Source organism: Rhipicephalus sanguineus, chromosome 9 (genome assembly GCF_013339695.2).
Source record: "Rhipicephalus sanguineus isolate Rsan-2018 chromosome 9, BIME_Rsan_1.4, whole genome shotgun sequence".
Classification (NCBI taxonomy): domain Eukaryota; kingdom Metazoa; phylum Arthropoda; class Arachnida; order Ixodida; family Ixodidae; genus Rhipicephalus; species Rhipicephalus sanguineus.
The window spans coordinates 12,500,877-12,518,412 of NC_051184.2; the positions used below are offsets into that span (position 1 = coordinate 12,500,877).

Here is a 17,536-nt window from a genome sequence, read left to right on the forward strand (position 1 = left end):
ACCCTACGAGGCGACCGTGAAGGGACGCGACGTTCTCCACTGCCGCAGCGAACAAAGACGCTACGGCCGGGTTCGTCGATTCTCCGGCACGGCGCAGAAAAGGCACTCGAGGCAGGAGGTCAACAAACAACACGGGTTTATTAACCCAAGATGCAGCACAGTACGACAGTCACGGGCTTGCAGGCCGTAAAGGGAACTCCGCAAGGCCGATCGAGTACGCTTGCCAGCGGCGCCACGACTATCACACAAAGGGCAGCAGTCGAGCACACGAACGAGAAGCCGCCTGCTAGAGCAGCGCGTCAACCTCTCGTGCTAGCCTGAGAGCATCTCACGCGGGAAAGCCCGCGCCAGACAGAAGCTACTTAAGGGGGAAGGGGGTTGTCACTGGCGGCCAATGAGGACAGGCGTTGCGCAGTGACGTAAGCTATCTTGGTGGCGTGAGCATGTCCAAGCATGCCCGGACGCGTGCCCGCGCGCCGGGAAGCTGACGCATGGCTCGCACCAGACAAAGAGGCCTGGCGCTGCCGCCATGGTGGCCATACTGCCGATTAACGGCGGTCCCCGGCGCTCGAGCCGCGCGGGGCCCACACACGCGCTAGCTGGGGAATGAGGCGCCAAAGGGGAGGGCGCGCTCGATTCCCACAAAGTGGACTATTTTCTGCGACTCGAAGGCGGCACTGCAGTCTCTACTGTCAGCTTTACGCCGCGGGCCGAACGAACAGCTGGTACTAGAGATAGCAGAGGTTATCCACCAGCTAACTGAGAAAGGACATCAAATCACTTTTCAGTGGTTACCCAGTCACTGCGGAATCATCGGCAATGAACGGGCCGATCAAGCTGCCCGCTCAGCCCACGCAGAAGACCATGAACTGTTACTACCGCTTTCTATGACCGACGCTGCACGGAAGCTCCGTTTGCATGCTCGCCAACGCACCACGTCACAATGGAATGAGCCACACTTCACACATGATCAACTGCACTCATTTGACCCTACATTAACCCCCGTATTCATAAACGCTCCTTGACTCGAACTTGATTTGCCACCGCCTCAAGGTAGAGCGTTTAAAACGCGTTTCTGCTGCCTTTGCACCGCCTAAAGGCAGCGCGTTCCAAACGCGTTGAAGGCGGTGGCAAGTCAAGTTCAAATCAAGGAGCGTTTCTGAATACGGGGGTTAGTCTTCAAATCCCATCAAGGCTTCGCCGAGCAGACGCGACCCTTTTGTGTAGGCTGTGGTTGGGCGTTGCGTTTAACAACGCCTATGCTTTCCGCATTGGGATGGCCGACACAGCAGCTTGTGACCACTGTGGCAACGCAGAAACAATTGGACATATTTTTAGGGGCGAAGCTCCTCATGCCGTGGGTCTGTCCATCCTCCGTTTGTTCGTCTGTTTGTAGTAGCCACCTCTATACTCGCCGACAACTTTTCTTGGCACTGAAGGGAAAGCTACGGGGGCGGAGCGTCTGCACATGTAGTGCTACGAGAAGTAGTCCGGTTTGGAGCGCGTCTCGTAACGCCGTGGAGTGGGATGGCTAGCGTTGCACTTCGACGCAAACGCTGCTTAGCGTCTAAGGTACGGGTAAAAGGCGCGACTTTTTCACGCACGCAAAAATGCAAAGTGACAACGTGTAAAGTAAAAGAAATGCAGATATCTCGCTTGTGTGCGCTGCGTTCCGTCACGAAAAGCTACATGTAGAAAATGAAAGAGCATTTTATATATCTCATGCAGAAAATACGGACGCAATTGTGGGACTACATTCATTAGCGGTAGGATACGTGCATTGTGGCTCTGTAGCCTTCGCTTCAATGCCAAGAAAAGTTGTCCGCGAGTATAGTTCGTGAGAACCGCGCGTTCTAGTATGCAGTAGAAGAAGAAGACGACGTTGACGAGCGAGACTCTCGTGCGTGTTCGCCTGTGTGGCGTTCTTTCTTCTTCACTACGTCTCGTGTTTTTCAACGACGCCCGAAGACAACATTTCAGAAGTCACGTACGCGTCATGAGGCTCCCTCTTGGCGCGCTTTTTAGATGTGAAGCATCTCATAGCGGAGTTCAATCCGGTGGTGGTGGTGGTGGTGGTGTGCGGCGTGACCACCCTTACTGCGCATGCGCATACCCTCTCCACACACCTCTCCACTCCGCCTCTACACTTCCCCCCTCCCCTTTCCCCCTCCCCACTCACCCTCTCACCATCCTCTCCACTCATTCTCTCCACTTTCCCTCTCCACTCCTCCTCTCCCCACCTCCTCTCCACTTCCCCTCTCCCGTTTCCCTTTTCCCCTTCCCCTCTCCCCTCTCCAATCTTCCTCTGAAACGCAGGCTAGACATGCCGAAATTCTCTCCTGCGCAACGCCGCGATGAGCACCAGGGCATGCGCGTCCCCTCCCCCACTCTCTCCTCTCCTACGCTGCCGCCCTCTAGCGCGCCTGTCGACCGCGTTCCCCGCTCGCCCTGTGAGAATTAATGGACAGGCTAGAGAGAAGACAAGACGCGCGTAGCGTTCCTCTGCGCGTTGCACGACGCGAGGTCGGTAGCATGCCCAACGAACGCCAACGGAACGCGATCGTGCAAGTGCTCCGGCTTCGCATCGCCTCATGGTCCCCGTTAGCGGGAAATGGTGCAATTTTTCTTTCGCTGGAAGACAAGGCTACAGAGACCCACCCACGAGATAGCCGTTAACTTTGCAGTGGTCGAACGTCTTGGAAAAAAAGTTGGCCGCGTATCTGCGTGCTTCGCTGCAAATGTCGTCTAAAGACGATAGAAGAGGCGCTGCGTGAGATATGGACGCCATCTGGAAATACGTCGGGAAACATCAGTGCTGTGTTGCGGGCTGGTAGTGCCGGCGCAGCAGCAGGCGAAGACCGACGGTGACGAACACGACCGGCGGGGACGCCAGCCAGCCCGAACACGCGGTTTGGCGCGAAGCGCTGAAGCATAACGTCCGCACTCAACGAGTACTCTCCAACACACTCTTTTATTTACACGTCGCCTGGGTAAAAGGAATGCCAGAGCGGCGCGCCATGGCATTCGTACAGTGCAATACAGAACCGAAACCGAAACACAACAATGAGCTCGTGCAGAGGGCACGGAGGAAGTCAAGTTTAACGCGCAGTCGCATTTTCAGCGCAGCTTAAGTAACTAGTGTCTTTAGAATTACGTATGTATGTGTTTTCTATTAAAGGAACACACCACCTAATACTTGCCTAGTGATCTTGCGCCTCAGATATGCGTAATGTTTGCTTTTTGATCAACAATGTACACAAGTATGAACCTAGTCAGCCGCTCAAGATGACTGGCCCTTGGGCAAGTGGTTCAACTGTCGCCGGGTGGCTGAATCGAGGGACGTGCCGACAAACAGAAAGACAGAAAGACAGACCAAAATTTCTCCGATTAAGTATCCCAAGAAAGACTATCGTCTTTAAAAATTACACCATCTCCCGCTAAAGGGGACCATGTGCCAATGCGAAGCCGGAGCACTTGCACGATCGCGTTCCGTTGGCGTTCGTTGGGCATGCTACGACCTCGCGTCGTGGAACGCGAAGAGGGACGCTACGCGCGTCGTATCTTCCATCTAGCCTGGCCGCGTTAATTCTCACAGGGCGAGCGGGGAACGCGGTCGACAGGCGGGCGAGAGGGGGGCAGCGTAGGAGAGGAGAGAGAAGGGGAGGGGACGCGCACGCGCTCGAGCTCATCGCGGCGTTGCGCAGGAGATAATTTCGGCATGTCTAGCCCGCGTTTCAGAGGAAGAGTGGAAAGGGGGAGGGGAAGTGGCGAGGGGTATGGGAGAGGGGGAGAGGAGAGTGAAAGGGGAGAGGGGAGATGGTGAGTGGAGAGAGGGAAGGGGGAGGGTGGAGGACAGGTGGAATGGTGAGGGGGAGTGGAGAGGCGGTGTGTGGGGAGGGTATGCGCATGCGCAGTAAGGGTGGTCACGCCGCACACCACCACCGCCACCACCGGATTGAGCTCCGCCTTAAGATACTTCGCATCTAAAAGATTGCCGTTCTCATGTTTTCTTTACTTGTTGTTGCCTTCTGTAGTTTCCCGCCTACCATGTAAGCCTAGCTGGTTTTATGTCAAGCTTGTAGACGATGTGGAACGGGACCCCATACTTACTGCGGTGGACGTTCTCTATCTTACCGAGACGTGGAACGCCAAAAGACCGTATATCAAACGATACGTTCCAGTCGTGTGCATCGATGATGCAGAGCGTCCTGCAGGTGGTGTGGCCGTATACGTCAAACAAACAGAAAAGGCACAAGATCTGAAACTACTACCAACGACGCAGAGCCACAACGGTGAATCCATCGATTTTGATGGATGCATCATCATGACCATGTACCTTGCACCCAATTTGTTGAGTGGGAATATCAAGACATTCATTGACACGGCATCGTGTAATTATGACAAGTACAAGAATAGACCATTTGTGTTGTTGGTGACCTGAATGTGGATATTACCGAAAAGAACAATGAGTGGTTAATACAACACATGGCAGCCAAACATGCTCTCACGTGCACGTCCTTTGATCATATGAAACCAACGACCATCTGAGGGACGCGCATAGACCTGGTATTTTGAAATTTCCAATTCCAACCCATACAGGAACCGCTATCCCTTCATTTCACGGACCATAAAGCCGTGATAATGAAAGGACAACACAAGCCAAGCATCATCTAATTAAGAAAAATAAAAGTTTGATGTTTGAGCTTGTTTGAATGATGCTTCGCCCCACTCATCATCATTCACCACGTGGATATGCTGTGATTTTTTTTTTTTGCAACTGCCCTCAGTATAGTGCACAGCGACTATCTCTTTGCAACGCGCTGAACAAGTCGGATGACTGACCTTTGTCGGAGGAAAGAATTCTACGCCATCGACAAGACGCAACGTCGCAGAAGAAGGCCATGCAAGCGCGACTGCGCTTCTTGCGATCGACCGGCCTTTTTGAAAGATTGTAACCGGAACGCCGTCCCTGTGTGTGTTGTTTTTTTATCTTGTGTGTGTACGTGCGTTTTTTCTCTCCTCTTCTTTTCCCCTCTCCCTCTCTAGACCCTCTTTCATGCCCCTATTTCCCCTTCCCAGTGCTGGGTAGCAAACCAGATGCTAATATCTGGTTAACCTCCCGGCCTTCCTTTTTTCATCTCTCTCTCTCTCTCCCCTGGGGCCACGAAGGTGTGCGTCGATCGAATGAAAGAATGCGTACGCACCCCGTTCTCTTGGATGATGAGCCGGTCCGCACTGCACTGGGCGCTCGTCTCGAGGTCGAAGTGGTCGAAATCCAAGCGGATTCTCTGCACAGTTTCAACTAACAATGTCAGTACAGGCTCTTGATTGGCGCTAGTCAAATACACTGCGTTTTCAGTTCGATTGTATAGCCTCTCATTTTCTAATAAACTCATGATAATATTGAAACACACACAAGAAGGACCAATTCTTCTGCCTTATAGTGGAGGTGCACATGATTGTATGTTTTAAGGGATAACGCCACATTGCCTGTCATGGTTTAGTAATGCTTGCCTATCCTTCGGCGAATTTTCTTTTCATGAGTAGGCATGTTAGTAGGCCATCTTGTAAACTACAAGGGTTGGTTGTCAATGGCAAATTATTTTTCTTTTGCTAGGAATCGTTACGTTTTTCTTCCGCAATTAGGCAAATTCAATTTTGGGGATGAGCCAAGCGAATTTTCGCAGTGGGCCAGGTCGGTTTTTTAAACTAATTTTTCGAATTGTGCCAGCCTATCCTTTCCATGCGCGAGTTGGTGGTTGAGAAAGCCGGGGCAGAAACGAGTCTTACGCTTCCCCGCGGAGCTTGAATTGTGACTGCGCCTTGGAATCCATTGGGCGTGCTCTGCCCACGTGTGAAACCGGGTGTCTCCAGCTCACCACTGGCCACGCCGCGGATCTGCAGGTGCACGCCATGCCGAAACGTCGCCGGGGATCTCTGAGCCGCAACTGCACGGGGAGTTCAGGAAGGAGAGCCCATCTTTCCGGAATAATCGTGTTTGGTTATGCGCACCGGGAAGCGATTTATTCCACCGCAATTTTTCATTCTGACAGTGAAAGGTTACGCAGAGTCTCTCCGCACCGCATGTCCGGCTGTGGTCATTATGTTGACGTACGTGTGTGTGTATATATAAAGTACTGCAATATAAAAAACACAAGAAATATTTATTTTCACCTATTTCACCCAAATATTTATTTTCACCTTCGAAGGATGCAAGTGAAGACGTGAAAAAAAAAAGGCTGGACTGAAGAATGCTGGCAATGAAGAACATAAAGAAGGCTGGACCGCCAGCCGAGACTGTTAGGAGAAAATAGATATTCGTTGTGATTCCTATGCTGCAGTACTCTTGAAGTTTTTTACAAGTTTCATTACGGTGGCCTGTAAGGAGCTCTCGTTATTCATTATATATATATATATATATATATATATATATATATATATATATATATATATATATATATATATATATATATACACTACTTAAGGAGCAATATTCAACCACTACCTTTGACGTGCGCAGGCACCTGACTACCACTATAACAACTGTAAAACGATCCGGAAGACACATTGTTGAATACCCGCACTGTCAGACATGTTTGTCATTTGCGTTGACGGATAAATGACGCTGTTATTTTCCTAGGCGTTGGCATCGTTTAAAAAATCGTGTTCGGCTTTGTTCCTGACTGCACATACACGCCCACTTCATTGGGGTTCCATGTGACACATGATGAGGATGAGAGCAAGCTTCCTCGTTGCATTGACATGGCAGACGAATCCTACTCACCGGCAGCAACCAGTACGACGAGGATTGAGCACCGCATTTTCGCCGCCGCTACACAACCTGTTTGCGACAGGGAACGGTCTTTTATGACAAAGCAAGGATTGTATTTTCAGACGATGGCGAAATGTGTCGCCTTGCGTGACGCAAGATCTCGCTTGTCCAATGCGTGAAGCGAGTTCTTGCGTGCAGCAACCCGCTTATCAGCGAAAGCGATTTCATGGCCTCGATAACATTCGTGGTGATCGGGGGCGGTTCCTGAAACGTATTGTCTTCAGCGAGTGCCGATATCCTATAGTGCCGATAGACAACTGCTGCTGTCTGTCAACGAGGCAGTGGAGAGCGCATATCGCCCACAACGCCACCAAAGTTGTACTGGTGATAATGCAGGCCACCCAAGACAAATGACAGCACAAAATTTACATAATAATGTTCAATGATATATTGGTTATCCAGAAAGAAACAGGCTTAAAGAAAATTATTTTTGCTACTTCTGTTTTGCGAGTCACCGCACCTAATAAAAGTGGTTCCAGAGGCGGTTTCTGAAACGTCTTCGCACCATTTCTCTATTTAAGCATCATGATATGATACGTTAGGCCATAAGAAAGCGGAGCAACCTTTTGTCCTCCACCTGTTACGTAAGAAATAGCGCATTTGTTTTTGAATCGTCCGATTCATTTACGTCTGTCATCCATGTCACGATCTACTAAATCCCTCTTCGTCACTTCTTAACAATTGCAGTTCTGGGCTTACTTCAAATTAAAGGAGTTTTTTACAACAGAGATTTCCCTTACAGTATTTACTCAGTGTTGATCGTCATTATAATTCCACGCGAGAGGGCAGCTCAAATAACTATTTCCCCGAACGACATAACGACCAAGGTAACGACCTTCCGTATTTTTGATCACGCGCTACAATGGGATAATGTGAAACATTGTACTGGTGAACAGAGACATTCAGAGGAAAGAATGAGACGTTGTGTCCCTCTTTCCATGTCTTTGTTCGCCAGCACAGTGTTTCACAATATTCACCAGAACTGTGTCGCCCAGCTGACAACGCTTAACGATATTTTCTTCAGACTCGGGGAATGGAACAGGCTGATGCGCATCCATCGTATAGACAGAACTGATGTCATAAACCTCCTCCTCATCGATCGGAGCCGCACTTTGCTCGCGTTACTTAGAAGGCTGTCGTAATATATGCGCTATTTCTGTTAAAACACTAGCTTATGTGCGCCCCAAACTAGATAACGCAATATGGGAGCGACATTTTTCTAACCTATCCAAAACTCTGCTGATTTTCCTTTTCAGACTATGGTAAATGGCGGGAAATGTCATTTCTCGAGCAGGGTAGATTGGCGGGCGGGACCGACGCTCAGCAGTGGAGACGGAAGCAGCCAGGACGAGATTCTCTGCTCCGTCCACTGACAAGGCACCGAGGCTGGGCCAACTTCAAGCCCAATAAACGTTGTGTATGTTATGTTATCAGTGCGTGTGTTTCGCGTTCTGCGCCATCTTACCGATGAGGCCGGGTAGAAAGTGCTTGCAAACTAGTGCAATGGACTTCGTATAAGGTCACGGAGCATTCCCTTTGCGCCTCGTCCCCCAGCTATATATCGCGTTGTGCCGGTACCGCTCGGCTCGATAGCCGGGAAATGGCGTCGGACGTCGCACTAGCATACGTCACTGTGTCACGCCCTTCCTCATTGGCCTCCAGTGACGTCCCCAGGGCCTTTCCCGTCGGGCGCTTGGTCGCCGCAGGAGAGATGCTCGCACGCCATGCAACGAGAGAGTCACACGCTGCCTTCGCAGGCGCCTTCTCGTTCGAGTGCTCGGTGGTCCCGTTTGTGACGTAGCCGATAGCGCCGCAGGCATGCGTACACTTACGAGGTTGCCCTGTACGGCCGCTCTGACCCACGCATGCTGACATCCTGCTTCGAGTGCCTTTTCTGCGCTGTGTCCCCGGCCGTAGTGTCTTTGTGCGCTACGTTGGTGGAGGAGCGTTGCGTCCTTCCCGGTGTTACGACCGTCCCCAGCATTGGGATTCTTCCTACGTTTGCGAACCCGTCAAGGAGATCGTCGACGCCTTCCAGGGGTAGCATGCACTTGAGACGACCTCTCAGCCAAGCGAGAACAAAGGTCAACGGACCGGTCTTGAGCGGAGAGGACCGAATAGTTGTCGACCCCTCCCCCATCTCCCCATTCAGGCTCTTTCCCCTCGCCGGGAGAATTCTGGAATCCGCCGTGTGCAAGGTCTTGGTGCTGTGATTCGTGACCATATTTGGGCATCGTTTGAGGTTTCGTGACCATATTTGGGCATCGTGTTAGTTTGTGCCCTCTCCAGGTGTGGTGTCTTTCCCCTCCCTCGTGGGCAAGGCGCCGAGACGACCGTATTGGCTGAAGATGCGGACAATGCGCCCAGGGTTGACGACGCGGCGCTATAAAAGGCCGAAGACGTTCTGTACTTGTCACTTGTAGCTTGTCGCCTGTCGCTTGATCACTTGATCATTTTGCCATGTAAATAAACCTCGGTCGTTCGTACGAGCGCTTCTTCTCTCTAAATTGGCGGGACGAAGGGTCCGATGACGGGGGCCAGCTACCATTGATGAGACCCGGAGTCCCAACACCGGTCACGCTCGTTGCGTAAGCCTCGTGCAAACCCATCTCCACATAACCGACACCCAACGTACCCTCCTCCAAAAAGGCTACCACGAAACGTCTAATAGACAACGCATTGCTAACTAACTGTCAAGACAGCCTTCACAAGGGGTTTCCATGTACGACACAAGTAAATGAGCTTTATGATGACCTAGCGCGCCTACATGCAATTGATTTAGATGGACAGATAGACTGCATGTATATAGACTTTTGGACAAAGCATGTGGTATTGCTCGTCATTCTTCGCTACTTGAAAAACTTGCAATGATAACTACAGATTCGAGTGTTCTTACCTGAATCGAAAGCTACTTATCTAAACGCCCGATCTCACCAGATGATCTGCGCATGCGCGAGTTTCCGACAGCGGCACTGCCGCCATCTTAGTTGGAGTACTCTGAGCGCTGCTGCTGCGGCTGCTTGCTGCGTGCTTCAGGTATATTGCCGTTTGGCATGAATCCTCGGCACAGAAGACCATTGAACGCTGTGTTAAACTGTGTCCGGACCTCTAATGTATGTTAATTTACTTCAGGTTACAGTGCATATCCTAGCGTTAAGAGAAAAAAAGGAACAGCAGACAACGCTTACATGTGGCCAGGTCGTCTCGTCGTGTTGACGCGCTCGCGTCGCTTCGTTGAATAAGTATTAGTACAAAAAAGAGAAATCACGTTGAGAGCAAAATCATGAGAGCAAAAATCATCTTTAGTGAACGTCAGCACGCGAGCGATACAACTTACAAGTTAGAGTGTGCGGAAAATAATTTGCCCAAACTGCGTAGAGCTCTAAGACAGGAAAAAAACAAACCGATGGGACGACAAAAAAAAAAAAAGAAAGCCTTTTGCGCTTCTTTTTTGTTCAAGCAGTACTTTCAGTGTACACTGTGTTGTCAACGCACGACTTCGAGCACAGTGATGGGTTAAATGTGAATGAAGTCGCCGTGAGGCAGGTTAGAAGCGCGTCCACGGGGCGACGACTCGCCGCATGCTGTTTGCGAAAGTTTAACGTCACGGAAATCTTGTGCACGGCGAACTATTTCCTGCTGCACAGGGGATGAATGAGTCAGGATGAGGTATTGGTGACACACACAATGCGGCGGATGAGCCCGCTGAGGCCGGCGGCGGCAGCCTCAGCCGATGGCTGGGCGCCGATATCGTCGCTAGGCCTGTACCGCTGCGAAGCTGCAGTGTACGGTACGCTAATAAGAGCCGCCTACGCTCATATAAGAAGCTAAGATTTGCTACCGCTATTGCTGCTTTACGCTGCGTTCGCGATAATATCATATTTTGAAAGGAATAGGAAAATACCGGCGGCGAAGTTGGCTGCGATGCCGGCACGGTCGAGTTTTCGCCGTGCACTCCACGGCGCGAGCTGTACACAGCATGCAGTTATAATCAGGTTTGGCTTGTATCACAGGTCTCATTCATACTAGACACTTGACAGTCGTCATCGCTCTTGATGAGAGGTCGGTTTAGGTATCGCTATATATTTAAGCGATTTCTGTTTTTCCAGAAAAACACGTATCCAATCTGTCGCCCCGGCGAGGGGATCGAGCACACGCTGTATGGAGCTTTGCCGTCGCTGATCGGCACATCACTCGCGCAGAAATAGAGCGCTGCTAAGTTGCCATGCATCATACACACGGAATTCACAAGCACGTTCAATAATACGTTGAAAGTGCGCGGTAGTTGCCGCTACGTCCCACTCCGTTCACTGTGGCACGCATTCCTGTCGGAGCCTGACATCCTTTGAAAACACGTCAAATCCGAGTCCTTTTGCTTCAGGTTGCTGTTGTAGCGTCTCAGAATGCAGCACGTGAATCCAACCATCGCGATTCATTCAAACAAGGCCACTAAAGCTCGTTAATGCAGCTCGCCGATGCACCAGCTATATGCAGCTGAACGTACCGAGTCTGACCGAGTACTCTAAGTACCGGCATGCACTGCGGCAGCGGTGGCGTAGTGCAACTCGCGGTGAGATCGGTCTATTCAGATTATCTCGAGGTCGCGTCGGGAGTACCGCAAGGATCTGTCCTGGAGCCTGTGTTGTGTTTCTCGTTTACATTAGGAAAGTCATGTACTACCCCTCGGGCTTGGTGAGAGATTTCACCATCTCCGGCTAAAAGGAACCATTGGGGATGCGAAGGAGCGCGTGGGTCGTTCATCACGGGCACCTTGCCCGATGTTAACGCGTCCTTGCATGTGGAGCACACCACGAATTCAATGTAGTTGCTGTTACTGTTACTCCTCCCGAACTATTGTTGGAGCACGCACGCGGGTTCATCGCGTGTCTGCGGAATCTCGTTCCCTGATTCCATCACGTGATTGCTGATAGAGTGTAAGGGGAGAGGCCACAGCGTCTTATCCAGCCCCTTACACAAGCCCGAACGCGCTAGCGCGTGCCAGGACACGTGGTTTTGTCTGCGTTACGCCAAGCTAGGACAGCATAGGGCAGCCAGTGCCCCTATAGTGCTCGGCACGTATCATCATCAAGGCGGTCGAAGAACAACAGGAAGGACTTCTCCTTGGCGCGAGCGCGCGCTCTGCACGTATCATCATCAAGGCGGTCGAAGAACAAGACGAAGAAGACTTCTCCTTGGCGCGAGCGCGTGCTCAATATGTTTATATATATGGTAGGTTTTAGAAAGCGGGCGGTCCCCAATGGAACTACGGACAAAGCCCAGCGCAAAAGCTGCTTCGCATCTAATGGTGAATTCCATTGGCAGATTCGGAGCACTTCCGGTGGCAGTTTTTTTGCTCCATTCGGAGCAAGTCTGTTCTATTGGCAGATTGAGAGTGCTCCCTGTATGTTTCATTGGCAGATCTAGAGCAGCTCCGCCGCTAGATTCACTCCACGGAGCAGCTCTCTCTACTCCGCGAAAAGCGACGGATTCGACCGGAAGTCGCAAGGTCCCCGCGCGTGCGCAGAGCGTGGCGTACCGCGTGCGCGATGCAATGCGCTGTCCGACAGCACCCGTTCTCTCCGCTCGCGCCCGTGAAGGCGAAAACGGCGCGAAACGCGAGGAATGCTCGGCGCTTGCGAAGCAGATGTGCGCTAGCGCCCCCTACCATTTGCTCTGGCGATGGCGCTTGTGTTCCATTGACAGATTGCTTCGGTTGCTCTCCGCCGGAGTGGAGTGCTCCGGCGCAGAGTTCGTCGCCCACTCCGAATCCGCCAATGGAATTCACCATAAAAACCCACCCTGCGGAAAGCAGACACTGCTGTGAACAGCTCAGCGAAAGCTCGCCGTTGTGCACGGTAAGGGAATTGGAGAGGACATTTTTTCAGTTGCCTCCTTTGTATACAGAGGCCTGTGATCACTCTCTTTGGAGCTGCCGACGCCTGCTGTTTGTCGTCACACAAATCAGGAGTGGCGTTTGGATCAGATGCGCTCCACGGGCATTGTTGTAACTTTGCGTTTCCTTGCCTCCCGGCTCTACTTTCCCCCCTACGTGATTTTCCTTTCAAGGTCATAAGAGGCGACGAGTGCGGCAACACCCGAACTGCGACTGTGTTTGCATTGACAGATTCGTGGGACCGAGGGGCGGCGACTCGGGAGAGAGGGTCCCGGGATTTTGGGGCAGTTGCAACTATGGAGGACGCTGGGTTTTTCTTTGACGCTGGCCTTGTATTCCACGCCGAAGCAGTTTTAGAGCGCCTCTTTCTTTGTTCACCATCGAAGACGTTCTACGACTGTTTCTACGCGACAGTCATCACGTGCAAGCGCAGCGCCCCACAGTCTGCGCACAGGCACGCGCCGCTGGATGAAAAAGCGCACGCTTTTTCATCCAGCGGCCAGGAATCGGCAGGCGAGAGCGATCGGCCGCGTTTCATCACGCGCGCTCAAGATCACGAGGCGCACGTGACGTCACTTCTTTCCCCCGTGCCATCCCTCTCTGCTTAGGGACGAGAGAGCGTGCGACTAATCTCTCCGCTCGTAGTTGGTGGACGCGAGATATTTTTGCGGCAATAAGCGAAGATACCGAGGTCATTCGGCGATTACCTGGAAAAGTGGCTCAGGTTAATGACATTAGCTTAGGCAATGACATTATTCGGCTCTTCGCGGTTCATAGAATGAACACGATGTCCTTGAACCGACTGAGACTGACTGAGAACGTATTGGTAAGTAGTATTTTAAACTTAAGTACGGGCAAGTGTGTTCATCTTTTTTTTTTCTTTTACTATGAGGAAATAGATAATCGATGCCCGTTACTATCTAATAAGTGAAATAAAAATGCGGTTAAAGCTTCTGTATTATATATTTATTAAAAAAACTGGAATGAATACACCGAAAGCCACCATATAACCACACGGACTGATCACCGTGCAAAATTAAGGAATACCGGGCCAGGACGAACCTGTATGCATATTCTTTTTTTATATATTGTTGTTAGAACTGTCCTTTAGCGGAATCGACTGCCATGTGAGCAGTTGTGCAGTACTGATGAAGATGTTTTTTTTTTTCAATTGTAACCCCCCGCTGCAACGACCTCGGGCTAAGCGGGGAAATGCCTGCATATGGAATAGAAATGACGCGCTGACCTTTCCAGCTTGGAATCTAGGCCTTTTCTGCACATTCTATCATTCTCAGCACTCAGTCATCACAGCAGCTGATATTGCTGTCCACTCGAAAGCTGTTTATCTCAGGCACTCACCCGGCCATCTTGTTTGTACGGGCTGCAGCGACCTGCCTGTCCCCACGTTGTGATGCTCTCCCATTCCATTTGGAATGATTGCATTGAAAATGGCAATGTGGAAATTTACACAGCTCACATGTCATATTGTTACGCGGAGAGACGCCGACTGTGGAGAAGTCGGGAGAGGGTGCCCTTCACCTGAAGGCAGTCCCCAAATAGCCGTCGCCTTCTTCAAAGCACTTAACTTTTGATGGCTGTTCACAGCAACATCATGGACCTTTGAGGCAACAAATAAATATAGCTTTTTACGGAATGTCAGTGTCCGAGAAGTCCGGGTGAATTTCATTTGTGCTACGAACAGGTCACACGCATAAACGACCTCACATGCGTGTACATGATGCATACGTCATTAGAATCAACGTACCTGTGTGCATTGGCGTATGACAAATATGCGGTGACATGTCGCGACAAAAAAAGTTCTGAAATTCTGCAAGCGTAGAAAAGGGTTGTTCGAACGGCATTCACACGGGGCGCGTTATTTGTGGCTCCTGGCGCGTCGGTGTTCACGTCGTTCACTTAACAGCGCAAGCTGTTATGAGCTCACCTCAGCAGCCGACTTTGGAGGCGTTTTCGTCCGCTGCCGCCCTTCGAAGTTATCGTGTACAACTAGGAAAGAAAAGAAAAAAAAAGAATAGGGTTCGAGCCGGGATTTCTCGGTCGTAGTATTTCAACACCGAGCCAGTGGTTGAAACTGCTTCGGCAAAAGCGGGCGAGGAATCACGTTAGCAGCTGTGCAAACATTGAGAATAGAATCAGGGCAGCTGGAATACCCCCCAGGTAAGCGGGAATGGAAACTTTCAAAACAAAAAAAGAAGTCACTGCTGTGATGGCAACCCATTCGCGCGAGGAGGAAATGCGCGCGACTATCTTGTGTGCCCTGTTGTGACCGGGGTTTAGATCCGTCCCACCGCTGCAACCAGTTGTTGCGACGTTAGGGCTGCGTCGTTCCCGGACTCCGTTTGGTAGCGTGCCAGAGTCTCCGGGTTGAGGAACTGATGCTAGCAAATTGGGAAAACGAAAACAAACAGGTTTGCTGACACTTTTTGTACACTTATTTACACCGTGAAAAGGTAAGAGTTCAGCGACGAGCGAACCGGATGAGCCTTTAACCCAGGGCCCCTTTTTTTCACTCAGCATAACGCCTCGTGCGCTGCTGTTTCAATCCGAGGTGGCAGCCCCCCCTCACGCACGCGGCGGAAAAGTTAGGATGGGAGCCGGTTGCTCGCGGGCGCGACGGGCGATAGGCGCGTCGCTAAAGTCCGACGTGTTCTCTTACTGCTGCAGCTGCAGGAACACGTTGGCAAATAACCGCTTGTAAAATTCTGCCGGTTAACACAGAAATCACACGAAAATGAAAGCAGTTAACTTTTCACCAGAGCTGAGCGGCATGTAAACAACTCCTGGAACTTCGTCCATAAATGAGCCCACTTTCATGAAACTGTTATTATTTGCTTAATATGTGTACGCAGACATAACAGGACAAAGCGAAATAAAGAAGGAGCAGGCTGCCATCTAGAGAACGCTAGCGCATTTCACTCTGACGCGTGATATCGTCGTGTTTGCGCGAACGGCGAGTAGTGGCAGTCAGTGCGGAAACAGACACGCATTTGCAGCGTCCCCGGAGAGAAACAAAAAAATAATGAAAAGCTCACCGCCACTCGTACATCGTAGTCCACGATTTTCATTAGCACTATGCGCTCCTTAAAGGGACACTAAAGGCAAATAACAATTTATGTCAGAGTGAAAGCCCAATGTATGACAACTTCTAAAACGGCAATATTATCAACAGCAGTGCCCTACTTACCGAGAAATTAAGCTAAATGTATCACATGATGAGCGCCACGAGTGGGACATTTTCGAAGTGATCCCGATGACGTAGGGAAGTCGGCCTACAATAAATCACTAGTAATCAAACTAGCAGCAGTAAAAAAAGAACATTCCGAGCATCAAAAGACGTAATAAAATGCTGTTTGTCCGTTTCCGCTTGATTCATGGAAAACAAAACCTCCGTGGCGTTGCCATGGGGAACGGCGCGCGTGGTTCAAAGGTTCCGTTTTCGCCGAACTGCGCCTTGCCCGTCTCAGTGGTAGTTTCGGGATCGCGTACTGCCGTGCGTGTTTTGCGCGCTCGTGAAAGTCGCTCTGACAGAAAGTTCGACAAAATGCCGCATTTGATATTGCCGGATGCCCGAATGGTGCACAACGCCAGTGCTGCAGCAAGGAAACCGGTGTGTCTTTTCACTGGGTGCCGCGGAATGAACCCTTACGCTCGAAGTGGCTTAGTGTCATGCCATTATGCCAGTGTGCTAAACAGTCAAAACCTCTGCGTGTGTGCTCGCTGCACTTTCGAACTGAGGATTACGAGACCAACCGCAACTTGATGAGGGCTTTGAATGTGCCCATCCGAGCAAGTCTTTGCCGCAGCGCCGTTGTTGCTACTGTGGGTCCCGCTGCTTCCGCTCGGCTGCTACTAGTGTCGGCGGCCGCGCAGTAAAAGCGGGCAAGGTTGGGCACGGCAGCAGTGACGTATGAAAGTCGTATTTTCAGGCGGGAGATTTCAAGCGCGCTAACGCGATGCGGACCACTAAAAACGTGATTTTATTTCAAAATAAGCACTTCCTTGGCACAAAAGCAGCACTACGAGGTTTCTGGATCGCTATTTCAACAATCAACGTCGACTTAATATTCGCCTTTAGTGTCCCTTTAACGATGTCGGAAGTATCCGTCGCGTTCAGGATTTTCTTCTTTCATGCTGCACAACTTACCACTCGCGTACAACTTCGAGCAACTCGTTGAAGCAACTCGTTGAAGCACCTGTTCACATTTTCAACCCTACGAAAACCGCAGAACAACACGATGGTTGCTTCTCGTAGTCATGTTCACGCGAGAGCCCTCGACGCGCTCTTCTAGCAGACGACACCCAGCAAGGGACTCATGGGCACTTCGCACGGCCCGAAATGGTGTGTGTGGTTCGATCGACTCCCAGTGCGGTTTCAAAGGGACGTAGCAGCACTAATTGTTTCTCCTTACCGCTGCACGCAACTGCGTTTTTTTTTCTCTCTCTACGGAAAAATGTGATCATAGCTTGGTTTTCAGCAGTAAGCGGGATGAAAAGGTCTCTTGCCTTTCTCGGGTGCCTTGAGGCCAAAAGGGGACTTAAACAGAGCGTACGTTCGGCGAGTTGTTGCATAGCTTAAAACGAAATATCTACGTAGTCGAGAGTTCGACGGAACACCGTCTGGTTAATACAGACGGTATATTAACACAGACGTCTGGTTAACACAGACGGAAGAAGAGAAAGATGGTTGCCTCCCCTTTCTTGGACGCACTTGTAAAGCGTGCTCCCACAGGCCTCGCCTTCGCCGTGTACCGAAAGCCAACTCACTCCGGTAGATACCTTGACTACGAGTC

At 50.8% G+C, this 17,536-nt stretch overlaps 1 protein-coding gene across 1 annotated transcript in view; it reads right to left on the bottom strand.

Moving 5' to 3' along the window:
- LOC119404594 (chymotrypsin B-like) overlaps window positions 1–6,836 on the bottom strand; it is a 104,536-nt gene extending 97,700 nt beyond the window's left edge. The window contains 3 exon segments of the mRNA XM_037671146.2: window positions 5,205–5,288; window positions 5,791–5,948; window positions 6,785–6,836. Of these exon segments, the coding sequence (XP_037527074.1) occupies window positions 5,205–5,288; window positions 5,791–5,948; window positions 6,785–6,821 (279 nt within the window). The 5' untranslated portion in view covers window positions 6,822–6,836.
- Window positions 6,837–17,536: the final 10,700 nt, after the last annotated feature.